General features: G+C 51.3%; 5 protein-coding genes across 5 annotated transcripts; 2 read left to right on the top strand and 3 right to left on the bottom strand.

The window, feature by feature from the left end:
* Window positions 1–176: 176 nt before the first annotated feature.
* On the bottom strand, window positions 177–3,318 carry NCU01968 (MFS transporter). Its single transcript, XM_959239.3, has 3 exons — window positions 2,615–3,318; window positions 1,865–2,558; window positions 177–1,804 (listed from the first exon to the last, which is right to left on the bottom strand). Exons 1-3 carry the CDS (start codon window positions 2,778–2,780, stop codon window positions 427–429), a joined length of 2,238 nt encoding a protein of 745 aa, XP_964332.2. The 5' UTR covers window positions 2,781–3,318; the 3' UTR covers window positions 177–426.
* A 1,805-nt stretch (window positions 3,319–5,123) lies between these two features.
* On the top strand, window positions 5,124–7,416 carry NCU01969 (hypothetical protein). The gene is made up of 3 exons (XM_959240.2): window positions 5,124–5,705; window positions 5,775–6,113; window positions 6,183–7,416. The coding sequence occupies exons 1-3, from the start codon at window positions 5,542–5,544 to the stop codon at window positions 6,274–6,276; spliced, it is 597 nt and encodes a 198-aa protein (XP_964333.2). The 5' UTR covers window positions 5,124–5,541; the 3' UTR covers window positions 6,277–7,416.
* Window positions 6,467–7,924, bottom strand: NCU01970 (DUF718 domain-containing protein). The gene is made up of 2 exons (XM_959241.3): window positions 6,965–7,924; window positions 6,467–6,876 (listed from the first exon to the last, which is right to left on the bottom strand). Exons 1-2 carry the CDS (start codon window positions 7,245–7,247, stop codon window positions 6,650–6,652), a joined length of 510 nt encoding a protein of 169 aa, XP_964334.1. The 5' UTR covers window positions 7,248–7,924; the 3' UTR covers window positions 6,467–6,649.
* A 1,464-nt stretch (window positions 7,925–9,388) lies between these two features.
* NCU01971 (hypothetical protein) lies at window positions 9,389–11,701 on the bottom strand. The gene has a single exon (XM_959242.3). The coding sequence runs from the start codon at window positions 11,379–11,381 to the stop codon at window positions 10,260–10,262; it is 1,122 nt and encodes a 373-aa protein (XP_964335.3). The 5' UTR covers window positions 11,382–11,701; the 3' UTR covers window positions 9,389–10,259.
* A 2,567-nt stretch (window positions 11,702–14,268) lies between these two features.
* NCU01972 (hypothetical protein) lies at window positions 14,269–16,341 on the top strand. Its single transcript, XM_959243.2, has 4 exons — window positions 14,269–14,604; window positions 14,659–14,809; window positions 14,883–15,751; window positions 15,830–16,341. Exons 1-4 carry the CDS (start codon window positions 14,521–14,523, stop codon window positions 15,956–15,958), a joined length of 1,233 nt encoding a protein of 410 aa, XP_964336.2. The 5' UTR covers window positions 14,269–14,520; the 3' UTR covers window positions 15,959–16,341.
* The last annotated feature ends 33 nt before the right edge of the window (window positions 16,342–16,374 follow it).

Genomic DNA, 16,374 nt, shown 5'->3' with positions numbered 1-16,374 from the left:
TCTGTCACTGTACCCGTTTCTTCAACACTCCCGTTACCTTCTCACACTACGGCAAGTAATTAAAGATCCTCGGCAAACAAGTCCCAGTCGGTTGGGCCATGCTCAAAAACGATTAATCAAGAGTAGCACAAATTTAGCGTCACACAAGCAGGCCCAACATTGACGGAGTTAAGGATCCCATCTAGACGTCGAGTAAATAATGTCCATAAACTGCTATATGCAAACGCTACTAAGATGGTATCATGCAAAATCCGTACAAGCATCCCAACCAAATCAATGAATGCACCTTATAACTCCCTTCCTGACATGATCATTAATCATACTCATGACTAACCTCACCAATCGGTGACAGGTTACCGCTCACAAGGCTTCCATAGTCTACCTTGACAATAGCCCTCAAGTGTATTTGACTCTCCGGAAGTTCACCTAGAACTTCTCCATAAAGTTTTTCCGGACCGTCCACATTCTCGCTCTCTTTCCGTAGATGTACATCGGGATAGTCAAAAAGAGCAGGATAAGTTGAATGATTCCGATCCAGATAAAAACAGTCTTGGGTCCGTCGTCCGTGAGCCAGCCGGTCACAAACAAGCTGAAGACGAGACCGTGGAAAATGTTCTTGCTGAAGTTGAGCGTGACCAGGGCCTCACCCGCATACTGTCTGTAGCTGTCGACGCAAAAGGTGATGCTGGTTGTTGAGCCAAGCGAGCATCCGAACGAGACAACACCAAAAAAGACGGTCGGCACAATCCAGTGGTCCCCCAACTGCGCGGACCAGCCGAAACCCATCAAGCCAATGACCGTGGTGATGGCCACAGGTAAAGCCATGACAAGTCTGAACTCTGGCTCATAGAGGCCACCATTGCGCCTGGCCATCGCCTTCACAATGACATCCGATACCTTGCCCGCCACAGCCGTGCCAAGAATACCACCGACAAAGGGACTGATATAAACCAAACCCGTCTGCAGGGCATTGAATTCATAGTGGCCTTCGCGGTAGATGACAGCCACAGACTCGGATATCACAATAAGCCATCCGACTGAGCATGCATAGACGATGGCTGACCAGAGGACGGCTGGATAAGAGAAAAGAATGAGCGGCCGGATAGCTACTTTGTGCCATTTGTCCTTGTTCAAGCGACCATGGAAGGGCTTGAGCTGCTGGACAAACGACTTTGCGGGCTGATCACGCAGGGCCGCAGTATATGGAACTCTGCTACCCACCGCGCGGGAGCTAGCCACTGATTGGGACTCGGTATCCGTTTCATGGTGATCCTGTCTGGCAAACCTCTCTGAGGAGTAAGGAGATTTTGGCTTCTCGATGTTGTCGGGCATGTAGAAGACATGGGGCTTTGTCGAGTTATCAGATGATGAAGGATCTTGAGTGATAAGCTCGGGACGTGCAGCATGGCTATCTTCCGCGAGGATACCTGCTGTCATGGGGACACTCGGATCGTGGAGCTCGTCGGATTTCTCAGAGATTTCTTGTCGTGTCGCGGCTTCCCTATCCTTTTGCGCATGATGCTCTTCGGTGTCGGTAGCAAATCCAACGTGAACGTTTCGGCGATGGTTAGCCGCCGGTGCTGGAGTCGGGCCTTCCTCACTATGGCGAGCGCTGGGTAGAGCGCTGGGTGGCACACTGACGCCTGCGGCGTCCGAACGCCGAATGTGCTGTTTCGAGGACATGCGGCGGAAAAAGTTTGGTCTGGAGGACTTTTTCCTTGGATGAGGCACTCTGTCCCAGAACGTCTCGGGGACAAACAGGAACAGCAGAAACCCGCAGAAACCAACAACCATGGCAACAACCCTAAAGTGACTTGTTAGACTTCAAATCACTCGGTACCGACATTGGAAACGAGAAACTCACCAAAACGTCCAGCGCCATCCCAGGCTCTCGATCACGGCAGCGCTAACCAGAGGAACCAAATTCTTTCCGCCAAGAAGCAACAGCGTATAAATGCCAATTCGATAAGCTCGCTCGTGGAGGAAGAAGATTTCGGCAATAGTGGCGGACGGAAGGCATTCAACCGGACTCACAGCGATGCCCTGAAAGATTCTTCCAAGCACCAAAGACACGAAGCTTTTGGAAACGGCGCACCATACAGATGTTAAGACGAACAACAGAGCCCCAAAGAGGTACACTGGCCTCTTACCGTACAGGATAGCTGTAGGTGAGAAGATCACGGAGCCAAGGCCCATGCCCAGCATGTAGAGACCTGTCGTGAGTGATACGCTCGAGACGCTGACATCAAACTCTTTGGCCACATCCGTGAAGCCAGCAGCAAGGAGAGGGGTCATGCCACCGCCCACCATGCAAAAGAGGCCCAGGGAGAGCAGGGCGGAATCTCTGCGCCATGTTGGCCAGTTGAGGGGGTCATTGGCAGATTCTTCTGGTTGAGGTTCGAGAATGATTTTGCCGTCACTCGTTTTCTTCTTTTCATCCTGTGGGGGTTCTGGAGGCCGAATAACGGCGGTTGGGATTGATGAATGGGAAGTTCTCGCAGGTGCGTTCCGCAGGCCAAGGGGCTCGTTATGGTCCGCGGCCAGTAGTAGGACCGAGCCTGGGAGGAGATTAGGACTAATGTAAATGCAGAATGATGCACCTGGGTAGACCCACCTGGTACTTCAATGGTTTCTCTATCGTTCAAAATGCCCATATTCCATTTTGGCAGTCTTCCCCTCCCTGGGATCTCTGCGTTGTCCTGCTCCCTAGTCGAACTTCGTCCAAACAACCGCCATCCGCCCTTTTGTGGTGTGCTACCCGCTTCAGGATCGGGAGCCATTGCTTCAAACTCTTTTGTTGTACTTTGTATCTTTTGTTGTACTTTGTATCTGGCGGGACAGAGCACTATGTTGAGATGGATAGGGTGAAAGGTATAAGGTGTGCGAGCGAGTCAAGACGCGGATCGTAGGCACCGGTGAATATAGGAGACGTCAAGACCCTGATATAATGACAACGACCAAGTATGTTGTTCTGTCTTGCGGCGATAAAGAAGGATGCAGGAGATATGTAAGGCATATGCGGCAGATATGAATGAGGGATGGGTGAAGAATACCCTAGGCAGAGATGACAGAAAGGCATGCAGTATGCAGGAAGAAGGGGAGACGGAGTTCAAGTAGTCCGTCATGGACCGTCAATCAAAGGGCCGGTCGAACTAGCTCTCTGGTTGGCAACTCTCCTTCCTCAACAGGTATCAAGATGCTCCAATATAGCGCAAATCAGAAACAGGAAACAAGGGCACGCCTGGATGGAACGAAAGGAGGAGAAGGGTCAAGTGAGCACAGGAAGCGGCGGTTGTTGAGAATAGCTGCATGCTTTTCTCGCTCTTTGATTTACTTGGGTGGAAAATGCCTTTGCCCGACTTGGGTGTAGGGTATCTGTGGTATCAATGGGTGTCCACTTGAACACGCTAAGACACACCAGCGCGTGGGTCGAACCCATGCTGTAGACGACCCTGCCGTGGGAGTTTGGGGTCTGTCCCGGGAGGTTCCCAGCCCCTTCAAAACGCCGCCGAGGTCCGCCAAGCCCCGGGCCAAGATGGCCCTTTGACGGAAAATGGGAGAAACTACCAGGCATCGGGCCATGTTGAAAGGCAACGGCTGAAGAATGATCCACAACTCTGTTTTTTTGTCGCCTGGTTCGGCTCCTTGTGTTGAGCTAGAGCAGTCGTCAGGTGGACCATGTAGTGTACACCACTATTGAGTGGGAGTCTTGAGGCAGGGAAGACGGTCGACAAGGACTCTCTCTCTTGCTGCAGTTGCCTCCATGGGCATCATGTTTGCTGTCCTGAGAGGCTCTTTTGGAGTCCCCAGACTGCTGATCAGGCGAATCTGACAGACCACGGCCGGCGCAAAAAGGCAAAGGATCGACGATCCAGGGCATGAGCCGATGTGGCGGGCTTGACATTCGTTCAGACCAGGACAAAACCGCACATACCGGGCGAGGTTTTTTCGTGTCTATCGTCCTGCCGTCCTCCTTGACTTTTGGCCCCGTGTGCGAGCACTCGAGTCTCCCGTTGGCGGAAAGAAAGCGGAGCACACGAGATGGACTGCCCGGGGTTGATCAAAGGCCAGGATATATTGGTTGCTTCGCATTAGCTTACCTCCCGAGTCGTGACAATCGCTGAGTTTGTTATATATGCCGTCTTATCGCGTGTAAGTTGTTGGACGGTTGTAGAATGGCCGCAATTGACGAACGGTCACGTTAGAGGTAGTAGATGTCGCACCTGCCTGCCCGGTCGCACCAGCTCATACCATTCTTCCGAATACCGTAGAGACCCCCCGCCTCTCATGGTCCCCCGCACTACAGTTCGGGTATCCGCAGCCAAATGCCAGAGATGCGCCTGAGATGCGCCAGAGATGCGGGGCTAGCAGCGTTGTAGCGACGCAGATCCTACCTCAAGGCGCCGAACCCACTCCCACTTATCTTTCCATCCGTTAAGGCCGGGGTTACCTCAGGTAGGTATCGACAAATCGGACGCCGAATTATCTCTCCCAAGCACCATCGGAGGACCTAAACTCTTGGAAGGAGCCCTCCGCCCGGGGTCGACAACGGTCTGTCGCGGCGGATCTCTGACCTGTGTGCTCGGATGTCCCCCGAGTCACTGCGGTCACAGATTCAACCCGTCTCTTCCAGCAAGGGATCACGTCAAAGTCTCTCCCACCTCGTGACACTGTCTTCATACATGATAAAAATGCACAATGATGCTCCTAGTGACGAACCCAATGCCCATGAATGGAATGTTCCCGAGCCGGTTATCTCGGCCTGGCTCCCACTCAGTTGGACACCATCTCGAAAAGACCAGAATGCTCCCTTGCCCAGTTGCCAGCGCTCACATGTTCATGATTGAGGTGGGAAGTGGGAGTGGTGCCATTGCGAGATCTCCATGGCTTGCACCTCAGCACCCCTGCAAAGAAATGAAAGGCGGACCCTCACCTCGTTGGTCCCCTAAAACAGAAAAGACGAGGGCTGGATGCGTTATGACGCAACCAATCTGACATTCACTTTGCGTGATCCTGGGCGCTCCTCACCTCTATCTCATCGTTACCTTAGCTCCAGTCCTTTTTGTTGATACAGTTCATCCCTATTATGTGTGTTCGTTTCGGTACCTATAGAGGGCAATTTTACCACTTCTAGGCTGGTTAGGTACCATACCTGACCTGAGAAGCATCTGAGGTGGTCCGTTGTTGCCCGCTGTGAATGGAGTCATGTTTTGGTGTATATGCCCCAGTGTGTGCAGTGTGGGCACTCGGTGGGATAGGCATGGAATTGTTTGTTTGTACCCTGGCTTTGGCGTAGGAGCGCTAAAATATTTTGTTCCAGGTTACTAGCGCTGGTGCGAGACCTAGGTGACCACCGAATTCCCAGACGGTCTCCAGTTCACCATCGCATCCATCACGCTCTTCCCTTTCTGATCTCGATTAGCTTACGCCCGACAGCATCACATCACACAATCATTGCCGGTAAAAACGACCGCAGAAGTGCCGTCCAATTGAGACCCCAGACAGCCAAAGAGCCGCAACCGAAGCTGTCACTGCGCAACCATGCATTTCCTCTTCTCCTCTGGCAGACAGGCTCTCCCCAGCTCCAGGCGCCTGCTCGGCAAGACCCCAGCAGCAGCGGCAGTGACCTGCAACCAATTTGTTTCGAGTGCCGCGTCCTTTTCGACCTCACGCACCGTTGCGGCCAAGAACCAAATCTACCAGTCGTGCGTACATCCATTATGGCTTTGCCGTTGAATCGTCGCAAGGTCACTAACTCTTGTTTTTGTCCGCAGTGTTCGTAATCTCGATCAGTTCCATACCTACCAGCTTCTCTCATCCTCCTCTCGAACGCCGCTGTTGACGCTGTGGACCACCTCCTATTGCCCAACATGCCGGGTAGTGGAGCCCTTGTTGCGCGAGCTCGTCGAAACCGGAGTCGGTGAAGAGGAGGGCGGCGTTGGCTTTTGCACCGTCGAGTACGATGCTCCTGATGTTATGGAAGCGGGACTGGGTCTTAGCTATATGATCAACTCGATCCCGACCCTGCTGAGTTTTGATGCCCAGGAGGCGCAAACGCAAACCAAGGTCACGGATGGTCGCCAATTGGCCAATCGCAAGTTCTTGGAGGAATGGTACGCCATCTTTTGGGCTGTTGTGAAGTGAAATCTGGCTGTCTCGAGGCTAACTTGACTCTACTACAGGATCCGAAACGAGGCAAGACGGCATGGAAATCGTGGAGGAGGCGGGTCTCCTACCAGCATCTTCAGCGGCCTCTTTAGCAAACTGAAGGAGTAGCCCAACAGATCACCAATGACAAGTTTCTGCCGAGGCAGATCACAGCGCACATCGGCACTGCATACTATGATCGTCGGTCAATGCACACAACTTCCCCGCAAATTAAGCTTCGCTAAAGCCGAGCGGCTCCAAATCACTCGACGACTGCCCTACACTGCTGAATACCAGAATCAACTTAGCCGTATTAGTCTCCTGGCGCAAGTAACGGTCAATTGACAGCTCGACTCCGTCGATCAGATTCACAGGCCACACCCAGAAGCGGGCATATGTTGGATAGGCACGAATACCCGCTGGTGCCGTAGGATTTGCGCTAAAGAAAACAGACATCGAACAAAACGACCGCAGACGAAAAGATACAGAAAATCCACAGACTCTATGCCTGGTAAAAAACCTCCTCAACGGGCTTCCACCACGACGGCTCACCCGACTCGCTGTTCTTTGCTCCCGGGACCATGGACTCCTGGAATCCATCTGTCATCTTCCACCATTCGCGAACCTTTGGGTTCTCGCGCATTTTCTCCATATCGCCCTCATAGTCGTAGCCGACGTACTTGAAACTGGCAAAGAGAATGCCGGTGTCCGGGTCGTGGAAGATGCTGTCTGTGCACCGAGTTGGTTAGCCATGATCATGGTTGTGATAGCACAAGAATTGCCGGCTTTGTTTCTGCACGAAAGAGGAACGGCGTACAATCGTGAATGTTGCACTCCTTGATCTGCTTCGCAACCTCAGGCCACACAGCAGCATGGACCTCACGGTACTTGTCGATGTACTCGGCCTTCAGCTTAATGATTTGCGCAAAACGCCGGCCGGAATAGCGTATCCTTCCATCAGCGTTAGAGGCTGAGAAGACTGAGGAAACTGTGCTTGTCGACTGGCTCCTTTCTCTAGGGGACCAGAGTCTCGGCGCTCCAGGGTTCCAGAGACCCGCTTCAGCCTCCTTGGGGGGAGTCCACAATTGCCGGGCTGCCATTGTAGGTGATATTTGCTTAAACAAGTGGTGGTGTCGTGATTGTTGGTTAAGGTGACTCGGGAAACTGTTGTTGGAAGAAGGACCTGTTGACCACTTTCCAACAAGGCAGGAGGATGAGGTCTGTGTCTGCGCCCTTGTGACACCCTTCCTGATTGGTAGGTAATCGTAGTGCTGGTTTTGAAGGCGGTTAACGCAAAGTTTGGGGCTTGTTCAGCTCGGCGCAGCTTGGACCAAAACTCGACTTCTTAACGTGCCTGTATCGAAATTCGCTTCAGGTTGTCGAAGACTTGCGCTTTGGCAATTTTTCATTGACGACAACGAATTTCTCCGTTCAAGACTATGTGACTCTTTTATATTTTCAAGTTGAGACCTGATAGGCGCCACCAGACGTTGATCACGCCGTGTAAGGAAATAAGGAACAAAGTAGGGAGGGATATGCAACTACGTGGCAGGGCGGGCGGCGGTTGGAAGGTTGCAGCTGTGCTGTGATGGGTGCGCTTTCCGCTTTAAATAGTTTCGTGTATCGGACACCGTCACCGTTCAGTGGGAGTGTGTCCCAGCGTTTTGTTAGAAAGAAGTTGAAAAGAGGAGAACAGCGCGGGGGGTTTTTCAACCAGGTTATGTCTGGCAACTTTGGATTGTGGAAGACAGAGGAAGAGGAAAGGAACTAAGAAAACACCAGGACGAAAGTATTTATGTCGGGCAAACTTGCCACTCTAAGCGGGCACGCTTCCGAGAACTCTCCATTTATGCGAGGGGCTGCGAACATATGCTCCTCCTTCTTCTCCTCTTTAGTTCTCGGGTGTACATACCTACATATGTATGTTGGTTGTTGCGTGTATGCATCATGTGCTCCCCCAACGCCAATCCTGAACGGAACGGACTGTTTCACAAATTGTTCTATCGACGCCAGCAACGGAATCTGCTCCTCGGGGCGCCCGGAAGGAATGAAAGATTGAGATTTGAGATTGAGATTTATTGCTAGATCGGGTATCACTATATCACCCCATTTGTCTTCTTCAGCTTACAAAATACCACGCCGCTCTTTCCGTGTTCGAAGGGTTGTATGGACATGTAAAACGAGTTCCATGGAAGCCAAACACACTTCCGACCTCTGAACCGCTGAACAGATGGAATCAACCTTGGCTTGCGATTAGTGAAGTGAACTAACTGGTCATTGACACTTTCAGGGTATCCGGTGGCTTTTCGTTGTCCATGGTTACCGATGACTTACCGTGTGGTGGTTCCTTCAACAAGGGGACAAGGGGGTAGGTAGCCCACAACACGAAGATATGCGGGCAAACGCCTTCACTTGCGCCTAGTTGAGTTGTCCTCCCTCGTTTAATGGAGGTCCGTTATCCTTCGTTGCGCCTCCCGGGGCATTTTACCGCTAACTTGTTTGGTTGGTTGTACATTTTCATTACGAAAGCCGGCAACGTAGAGGATGATGGTCAAAGTTGGAAATAAGTCCAATATTTTCCCATACCAATCTTGCTCTCTGGCATACCTCAGTGGTAACACGCGGACATTGAGAGTGAATAAGAAAATACAAGGAGGAACTGTACGATGAACAATGGTTCAGAAGCGTACGAAGAAAGGAAAAAGGTCTGGACTTGCCCAAGAAGAATCGGCAACGAATGGTGAGGAGGTGCCGAGGTGAGATGTGATGGGTGGTGTGTTTAGCCTTTACACTAGACTTGGACTCTACCTGGCGCTAGAGAAGTCTTGATTCAGCGCGGAGTTATTGGAGGCTCAGGGAGGGTGGTTATCGGCTTGATTATTCCTTTGAAGACTTGGAAGACTTGGAGGACAGGGTGATGATCTGCTGGGTTCTTCAAATTAGCCGATGTATGATCAAGTTTATTCAAAGTCCCTTTCTTTGACATCTGTCTGTCCATTGGGTTCGTAAGGGCTCTGCGCCCAAACACAAGAACCCCCGCATGTCCACTCCCGGTCTCGGAGCGTTCACGCAGCAAGGAATGCGGGAATATGGGCGGAGGTTCCCCGCGTTTTGTTGAACTACAATGTGCATACCAGATATGTGAATGGTGGTTGTCCTTGGTGCTTTTGATGGATCGGCGTTGAGATTTGTATGTTGTCCCAATCAAGGAATCAATGTTCCTTCTAAGAGTCTTCCCTCTCGTTTGTCACAGAACTCTAAGTACCTACCATTAATTTGGTGACACCTGGAAAGATCATGTACTTATTGTCCTCGATGACTTTTGTAGAAGTGAAAATGTCAGATCACCCCATCGGCCCGTCCCTTTCATTCGTTCCTTTCAGGTTTCCCCCTACCCGACTAGATCGCCCCGGGCGGTGCGGAGAAGAGCTACCGTTACGATGAATGCAACGCTCCCCATTCCCCGCTCCGGAAGGTTGTTTACACACACCACATTATGAAGAGCAAGGGAATTCACAGCGTGATTATGGCATAGGGGCGTTCCCGTTCCCGAACTAGCCACTTCAGCAGCGGAAGGTCCAAAAGGTGAGGCGAGACTCGACGAGTCCGCCGGTTAATTGGGGTGCGTAACGGGCCGCCTTCAAATCCCACTTGTGTAGGGACTGGGGACTGTCCACGGCGATGAGATCTTGTACAACCTCAGCGGTGTAGATCATGATTGGGATGAGCAGAGGGCACTTTATAAGCCAAGTCCATGATGGCACACAGCGGCAACAGTCCGTTTCCGTCCCGCATCAACCCCCGATTTGGGTCAAGGTGTAACCGGTGTGTTGATCCAAACGGCAGGCGATTGGCATCAAAGTCTAGCTGGGTCCAAAGGGACTAACTGCGCAGGGACATAGCCTGGCCTCAATGCTAACTTTGATTGCAAAAACACTCGCAAAAGGCATCTCCAATTCCACCCGCCTGCCTATAGTCATGGGCAAGCCACTGTCCATACTCCTGACGCCAGTATTCCGGGTCCGAACCCCGTGATATCAACACCCCTCTGTGACCAAAGCCGCGAACCCATGGAGGTAACTGAAACAAAACACAACGCATTTTCCATCCCCTCACTCCTTCAAGCCCAGCATTTCCCTCAAAGCAGCCTCGCTCGCCCGATACCACCTCCCTTTAGCCTCCATCTCATCGTACGTCCCACCCGCCTTCTGCGCATTCTCCCTCCGCCTCTTCGCCTCCCTTGCTGCCGCGCTCACCTGCGCCCTCTTTGCCGCCAAAGCCGTAACCTCCATCTGCAACCGTTCCATCTCCTTTCTCTTCCTCGGCGCCAAGCTCGACAGCTGCTCCACTTGCCGCTCCAGCTCCCTAACCTTCTGCCTTCGCTCCTCCACCAACACCGCCGTCTTCGCCAGCGGCAGATTCATCTCCGGCTGGCTCCCTGGCTGTATGGCCTGTTTCGTCCGCAACTTATCCACCCTCTTCTGCAGCTCCTCCATCTTCCCCGGTAGCTCCCTCAGCTTGATCCGGTCCAGCTTCACGCGCTCGTACCGCGCTGCGAGCTCGCGCGAGCGGGACTCGAGGTCTTCGGCGAGCAGGGCGACTTCGGTCTTGAGCGCCTTGAGCGAAGCCTTGGCGGCCATGTTGCTCGCCTCGAGGTCTGCATTTTCTTGGGGCGTGACGATCAAAGGGGGATCGCCGACGATGGCGCGTATGAATTTTTCTTTGGTGACTTGTTCGACGTAGGAGAAGCGGAGCTTGGCAAAGAGTTCCTTGTAGTGCGCTAGATCGGCCTCGAGGCTGGCGGGTGTGGGCGCGTCGAGCGCGGAGGAAGCGCTGTGGGCGGAAACGTCTGAGGTGCGCGGGGCGGCGGTGCTCGGTTGCTGGTTATGTGATTCGTCATTGCCGCTGTTGCTGCTGGAATTCTTGGATGCAGCTGAGTGCAATGCGCTAGATATGGGCTCGGAGATCTTGATGATGGTTATTTCGTCCCGCGTAGAGGCATCAAGGGAGCCGAGGGCTTGGAGTACTTCGGCGGCGCGTTGAAGAAGGGCGGCTGCATCTGAAGACCCCGGCCTCGGCGTTGTTGCTCTTGTGGTCCTTGCTCTCGGGGTCATTGTTCTTGGTGTCGTTGTTCGCGGCGTCATGGCTCTCGGTGTTGTCCCTTGCGGTATTGGTGCCTGCGATGTTGCTGCTACTGCCCCAGCCTCTGGGGGCGGCGTTCGGCGCAAACCCATTATTTTTATGTTGCTATTGTTCTTTCTTCCCCACTATCTCCTTCCTTCCGTGTCGTTGCTTTTTTTTTTTTTTTCAGCGATGGGATTGCAGGATGCTCTGGGGTTGGGTGAAGCTACGCGTAGTCTGTTTTCCAGGTGCAGTATCCTGGAGATCCCGTTTCTGGAATATGATTGCGAGCGAAACCTCGGAAAACGTTGTGTTATGATTATTCGATATGCTTTATCTGTCTTTGTAGTTCAAAGGATATCGGTCGCGCGCAGTCGGACTCGGTGTGTTGTTAGTGTTGCCGGTTGAAGATCGCGACGGCAGGAGGAGGGAGGATCGCCCCTGGGTTGTTGACATTAGATCCGCATATGGCTTAGTCCAGCTTCTCGAGTCGCTTTATCGCCGAGCCATTACTGTACCCCTAACCCTTATCGCATACAGGAATTTCCGCGAAAAAGAATGTACTTTGCTTGGGTACTTCTGTAACGAATCTTCAGACCCCATCGAACCCTCCAACACATCGACCACAAGAGTAACCCTGTCGTAGTTCTTGGTTATCCCGGTTTTAGTTTTAATATTGTTTGAGGGGTATCATTAAGTCAAATTCTCCGGAATCCGACATAATGAGCGAAATGACAATGACCACACGCCATACGACCTACTTGTCGATGAAAAGTAAGAATCGAAACGTTATCGCAAAACTCTCTCTTTACAAAATACAATGAGCTTCCACAAGTTTCTTTTTCTATCGATATGGAAAGCTGCACATCATCGAAATAATTGAGCTGCTTCTCGAGAATCCGATCATCAGTTTGTGACTAAATTCGGTGGTCAGTGAGGTTGGGCAACTCTTCGGGTACAGGATCCTGAACCAATCAGTTTCAGGCTTCGTTCTCCTGTGCCTACCTGCTGGCAACGACCATTGGGCACCATCAAAGAGGGATGGGAAGAGAAGGGCATTGCGTCCAGAGTTTCCTTGACTGTATTAGTCGGAAACGATGAATGGGGAATGAGCGGACTCAAGGTAGGTAACGGTGATGTTGTCTTGGATTTCATCGTTCGAGTCGACACCTTTGAATCCAAAAAGGGCAACTATTTCGCAGTCATCTCAAGATCCACAAATTTATATGGAAAGTTCGAAGACGGAAGCATACCCAAGCTATGTACCCTGGTGCGGCCTGCTGATATCACGGTTGTTGTCCATGAAAGAGACGTCTTGCGACAGCCACTAGTTTTGAGCTGTACAACCAAAAGGTTAACAGGGGCCCCCCCAAGGAGTTTCGCTTGTTGTGTGGGAGCCTTATTCCCAATACATAACCGCTTGCTCACGAACATGTGGTAGCCTTGATGCTGATGATGCAACTACCTAGTGTAGCGTATTCCTTCTGAACCTGTGGGTTTCATCAACATCAAAACAATTCAAATCGATTCAAAAAAGCGGGTGGTGGATCATTGTTTACAGTACTGTCTTACTGGAGACCCCCACTCAGAAGGGACCACTGAGAAGTTGAATGATTGTAATGTAACCCAGATATCCAACATCATGAACTGGCCTTGCATCAAGTTGATGATTTGCCGTGTGTATGCACGGTGACGGACCTTGCTTCCGGGCTGAAGCCTTCGCAACAACACGAAGATGGTGTGCCGAATCGGATCCATGCCCTATAGCAGTCGTGGTTTTGGCTTTGGTGACAAAGGGCCATTTCACATGCGGTGGATCGCTGTTCGGATAAAGTTGCTCGGCGGGTCGAATTCAGGGTTGCTTCTGGCCAACCTGAACCATCCGACCAGGTAGTCTAGGGTGCAAGGGATACTTAAAGGCTGTGATTCGTGGCACTGTGTATCGCGATGGCGCTCATGTTGCTCCAGTACCGCCATCACTAGAGAGCATCGTCTTCTCATCTTCTCAGCTGTGTCAGCATAGACGTACCGTGTGGCTGAATATTCGACCTTTTTTCCAGAGAGAAAGTCAACTATCGGCAGTGATCCTGCGCTTAGCCGTCCTTCCACGACGGTCCGTAAAGTTCAGCGGTGTTGTGTTACCATGTGGCACAGGGTCTGGCCAGTGAGACAGATCTGGCAGGAGTCGGCTGCAGCTAAGGCTTGCTACTGTCCACACTGTTTGCTCCCGGACCGCAGGGTAAGGGGCAGGTCACTATCGTTTTCCAGAGGTTGACTTCATGGCTTGTGGTTGGTGCAGCGTACATGAAGTGGTTGATGACTTGCTTCTGCAAATGAGCGAATTGGGAAGTGAAATGGATAAAAGGGGGGGTTCTAAGACTTGGTTGCATTGCTAGCCTGGAGGGGGTTAACGAACGTCAAGGGGTACAGTGGTTGACCTGTCAACCCTCTAACGTAGTGACGATAGAGGGTTGCTATTGACTCTCAGACTTTGGTGTTTCTAGAAATCGAAAGTGGAGATATGAAGTCGGTTGTTGTCGTGAAACATCGAGTTATATTTCGGTCAAAATCACTACGTACAAGAACAACTCTATACTACATCCTGACAATGAAAGCAATTTCTAGCAACATGAGCTAACTATATCTCGTGTTTTGTAGATTTAGGGAGATGAGTATAGTTCAATACCGTCCAATCTCATATTCGACTGTTAGCGTGAAGCATTGTTGACAAAGCTGGTCCACCATGTACCCTCAATATCACTTCTCATGTTCCAGACAACAGCCAACCGCAGGGGATTACACTTCCAACCTCCACCCCGATCCTCTGTTTTGCTAAACAAGGCCATATATCGTAACTTGAAAGCCAGGTTTCAGCGCCTCATGCAATGGCTGCATTGTGACAGGGCCCAGAAAAGCAAAGTTTCGTCCCATCAGTCATCAGGCCCCTTTGCGAGCAAAATACATGCTACGACTTTAACTTTCCAAACCCATTGACGGCATTCTGAATTGACTTATGGAGATTCTTCCGGGTATATCTGGTCCTCAAGAATTATGCCAGTCACCTCTGGCGAGTTTATTTGTAGAGAGGATTCCCCCATAGAAAAATCTCTAGTACCCCTTCCATATCAGGTGGAAGAAAGACATTAGGCTCCCATCACCAAACTTTGAAGAATCTCTACATATCGACCAACCTTAGCTGACCAGTCTAGAATATCTGATCTCTTCTATCGTGTAACCACAAGGATCAGCAACATGGCGATCTCCCATGACCCGCCCAGCGTCCTGATCGGTCCAGGCGATTTTCACACTGGCCCCTACTATATCATCATCAGCGGAGTAAGTGTCCTACTAATCCATACTCATCTCAACGTCGACTTACATCCTTCTGAGTTACCGGAACGGACGAGCTGGCAAGATGTGAAAGACTTCATAAAGAGCCAAATCCCATGGAAACTCGACCTCTACGTTAGCATCTTCGGAAAACGTCAGGATTCAGGTTGGGTCCGTGTTGTGGGATTCAAGGCGTTCAATCATGTGAGGAGTATGTCTTTCCGACTGCAAAAGTAATCAGCTACGCCGATATCTCCTACTAACCTCGTGATCCTGCGATTAAGGAGTTTTGGGAGAGTCACTTTTTCGAGGCCGAGAGATACTCGCCCACAACCCCGGTTACGACGAGACTGGAACTGGCCTCGTCCTAGTCAGAGCTCCCTTCTTCAAAGATCGAGGCCTCTTCATCAACCCAGAAGCGTTGGCTGATCCTGATACTACCGGCTCGATTGTTCAAGCAGCAGAGGAGTATATCACCGCGACCACCCCGATAGCATCAAATGCGTCCTCCGAGCAATCCTATCCAGAAACTTGCGCGACCTCACAACAAGCACAAGCACAAGCACAAGCCCAAGCCCAAGCACAATTACCAAACCTCTTCCCCCCCACACCCCCCAACACTCCCAAAGCCTCCCGCTCAATCTCCGAGCCCTCCCTCTCGGGATTTCGGAAAGTTGCAATCACGTGGCGAGAAGACTCTATTAGTAACGCCACCCGTAAATCAAATACTCATCCCGCTTCCGCATTGTCTCTCTCCCCAAACACCCAAGAAAAAATGGGTTCCCAGATCAAGTCCGAGCTCGCCCCTCTTCTAGCCCGCGGCGGCAGCGGTCCTATGCATCCTCTCGAAACACTCGAATGTTTCCCTGGTATCGCTTTGGCAACGTTTAGTTCGCATGAGCTTGCCAGGCGGGCGATCAAGGTGTTGAGACAATCGGAACGGTTGAATGCGAGGCCGGTGGTGGATGAGGTGTCGTCACGGGAGGAGGTGCAGGCGACGTCGCAGGGACAGAAGGCGGCGGCGACAGCGGGGAAGAAGAAGGTGGGTAAGAGGAGGGCTGGGGCTGGTAGGACTGCGTCTGCTCCTGCCGCGGTAGAGGGAGAATCTGGGGCTGGAGCTGGGGTTGGGTGTGATATGGGTGATGGGTTTCAGGTTCGTTACGACTCTCTCTCGTTGTTTGATAGTACCTATTCCAGTATGAGTTCACAAGACTGATTACATTGAGGAAAGCAAACAACACAGGGGAAAGATAAGGAGACTACGCCGTTGACCTCGGCGAAGAGGACTTCGACCACAACCTCAACCGCTGCTCGCAAGACTCCAGCCGTGCTTATCGTCAACGGTAGCTGGAAGATTTAGAACCCTAAACCCCATACGACTATCATATGGGCTTCGACACAAAGAGGAGGTTTATTACGAGCTAACTGAAATACAAGGAGAATGGACACATTGATGGTCAGCAGTTGGCTCACAGCAGATGGATATGGGAGTTTCACATGAGAGCAGAAGAACAAGAATGCATACCTGGATGAACTGTTGATGAGCATAATGAGGCTACGAGGCTACGATTAGGTGCACACAAGACGGAGTTTGGATCGGTATACAACAAGTTTATTATTTATGTACAGCCAGTAGACTGTTTAATCCCTTTCTTCTCTTTCATTCCCTGTTTTCTTCTTGGGCTACAGCAGGCACATGAAATAGGTACATGCAAAACGGTTGATTGTCTTGTGAGAATAAGAAGGATATGATGAATCTGAAACATTTCCCAACCT

The sequence above is a fragment of the Neurospora crassa genome, linkage group I, assembly GCF_000182925.2.
Source record: "Neurospora crassa OR74A linkage group I, whole genome shotgun sequence".
NCBI classification, from domain to species: Eukaryota; Fungi; Ascomycota; class Sordariomycetes; order Sordariales; family Sordariaceae; genus Neurospora; species Neurospora crassa.
Note: the sequence above shows the minus strand (reverse complement) of the source record. Positions and strands in the feature narration are given on the sequence as shown.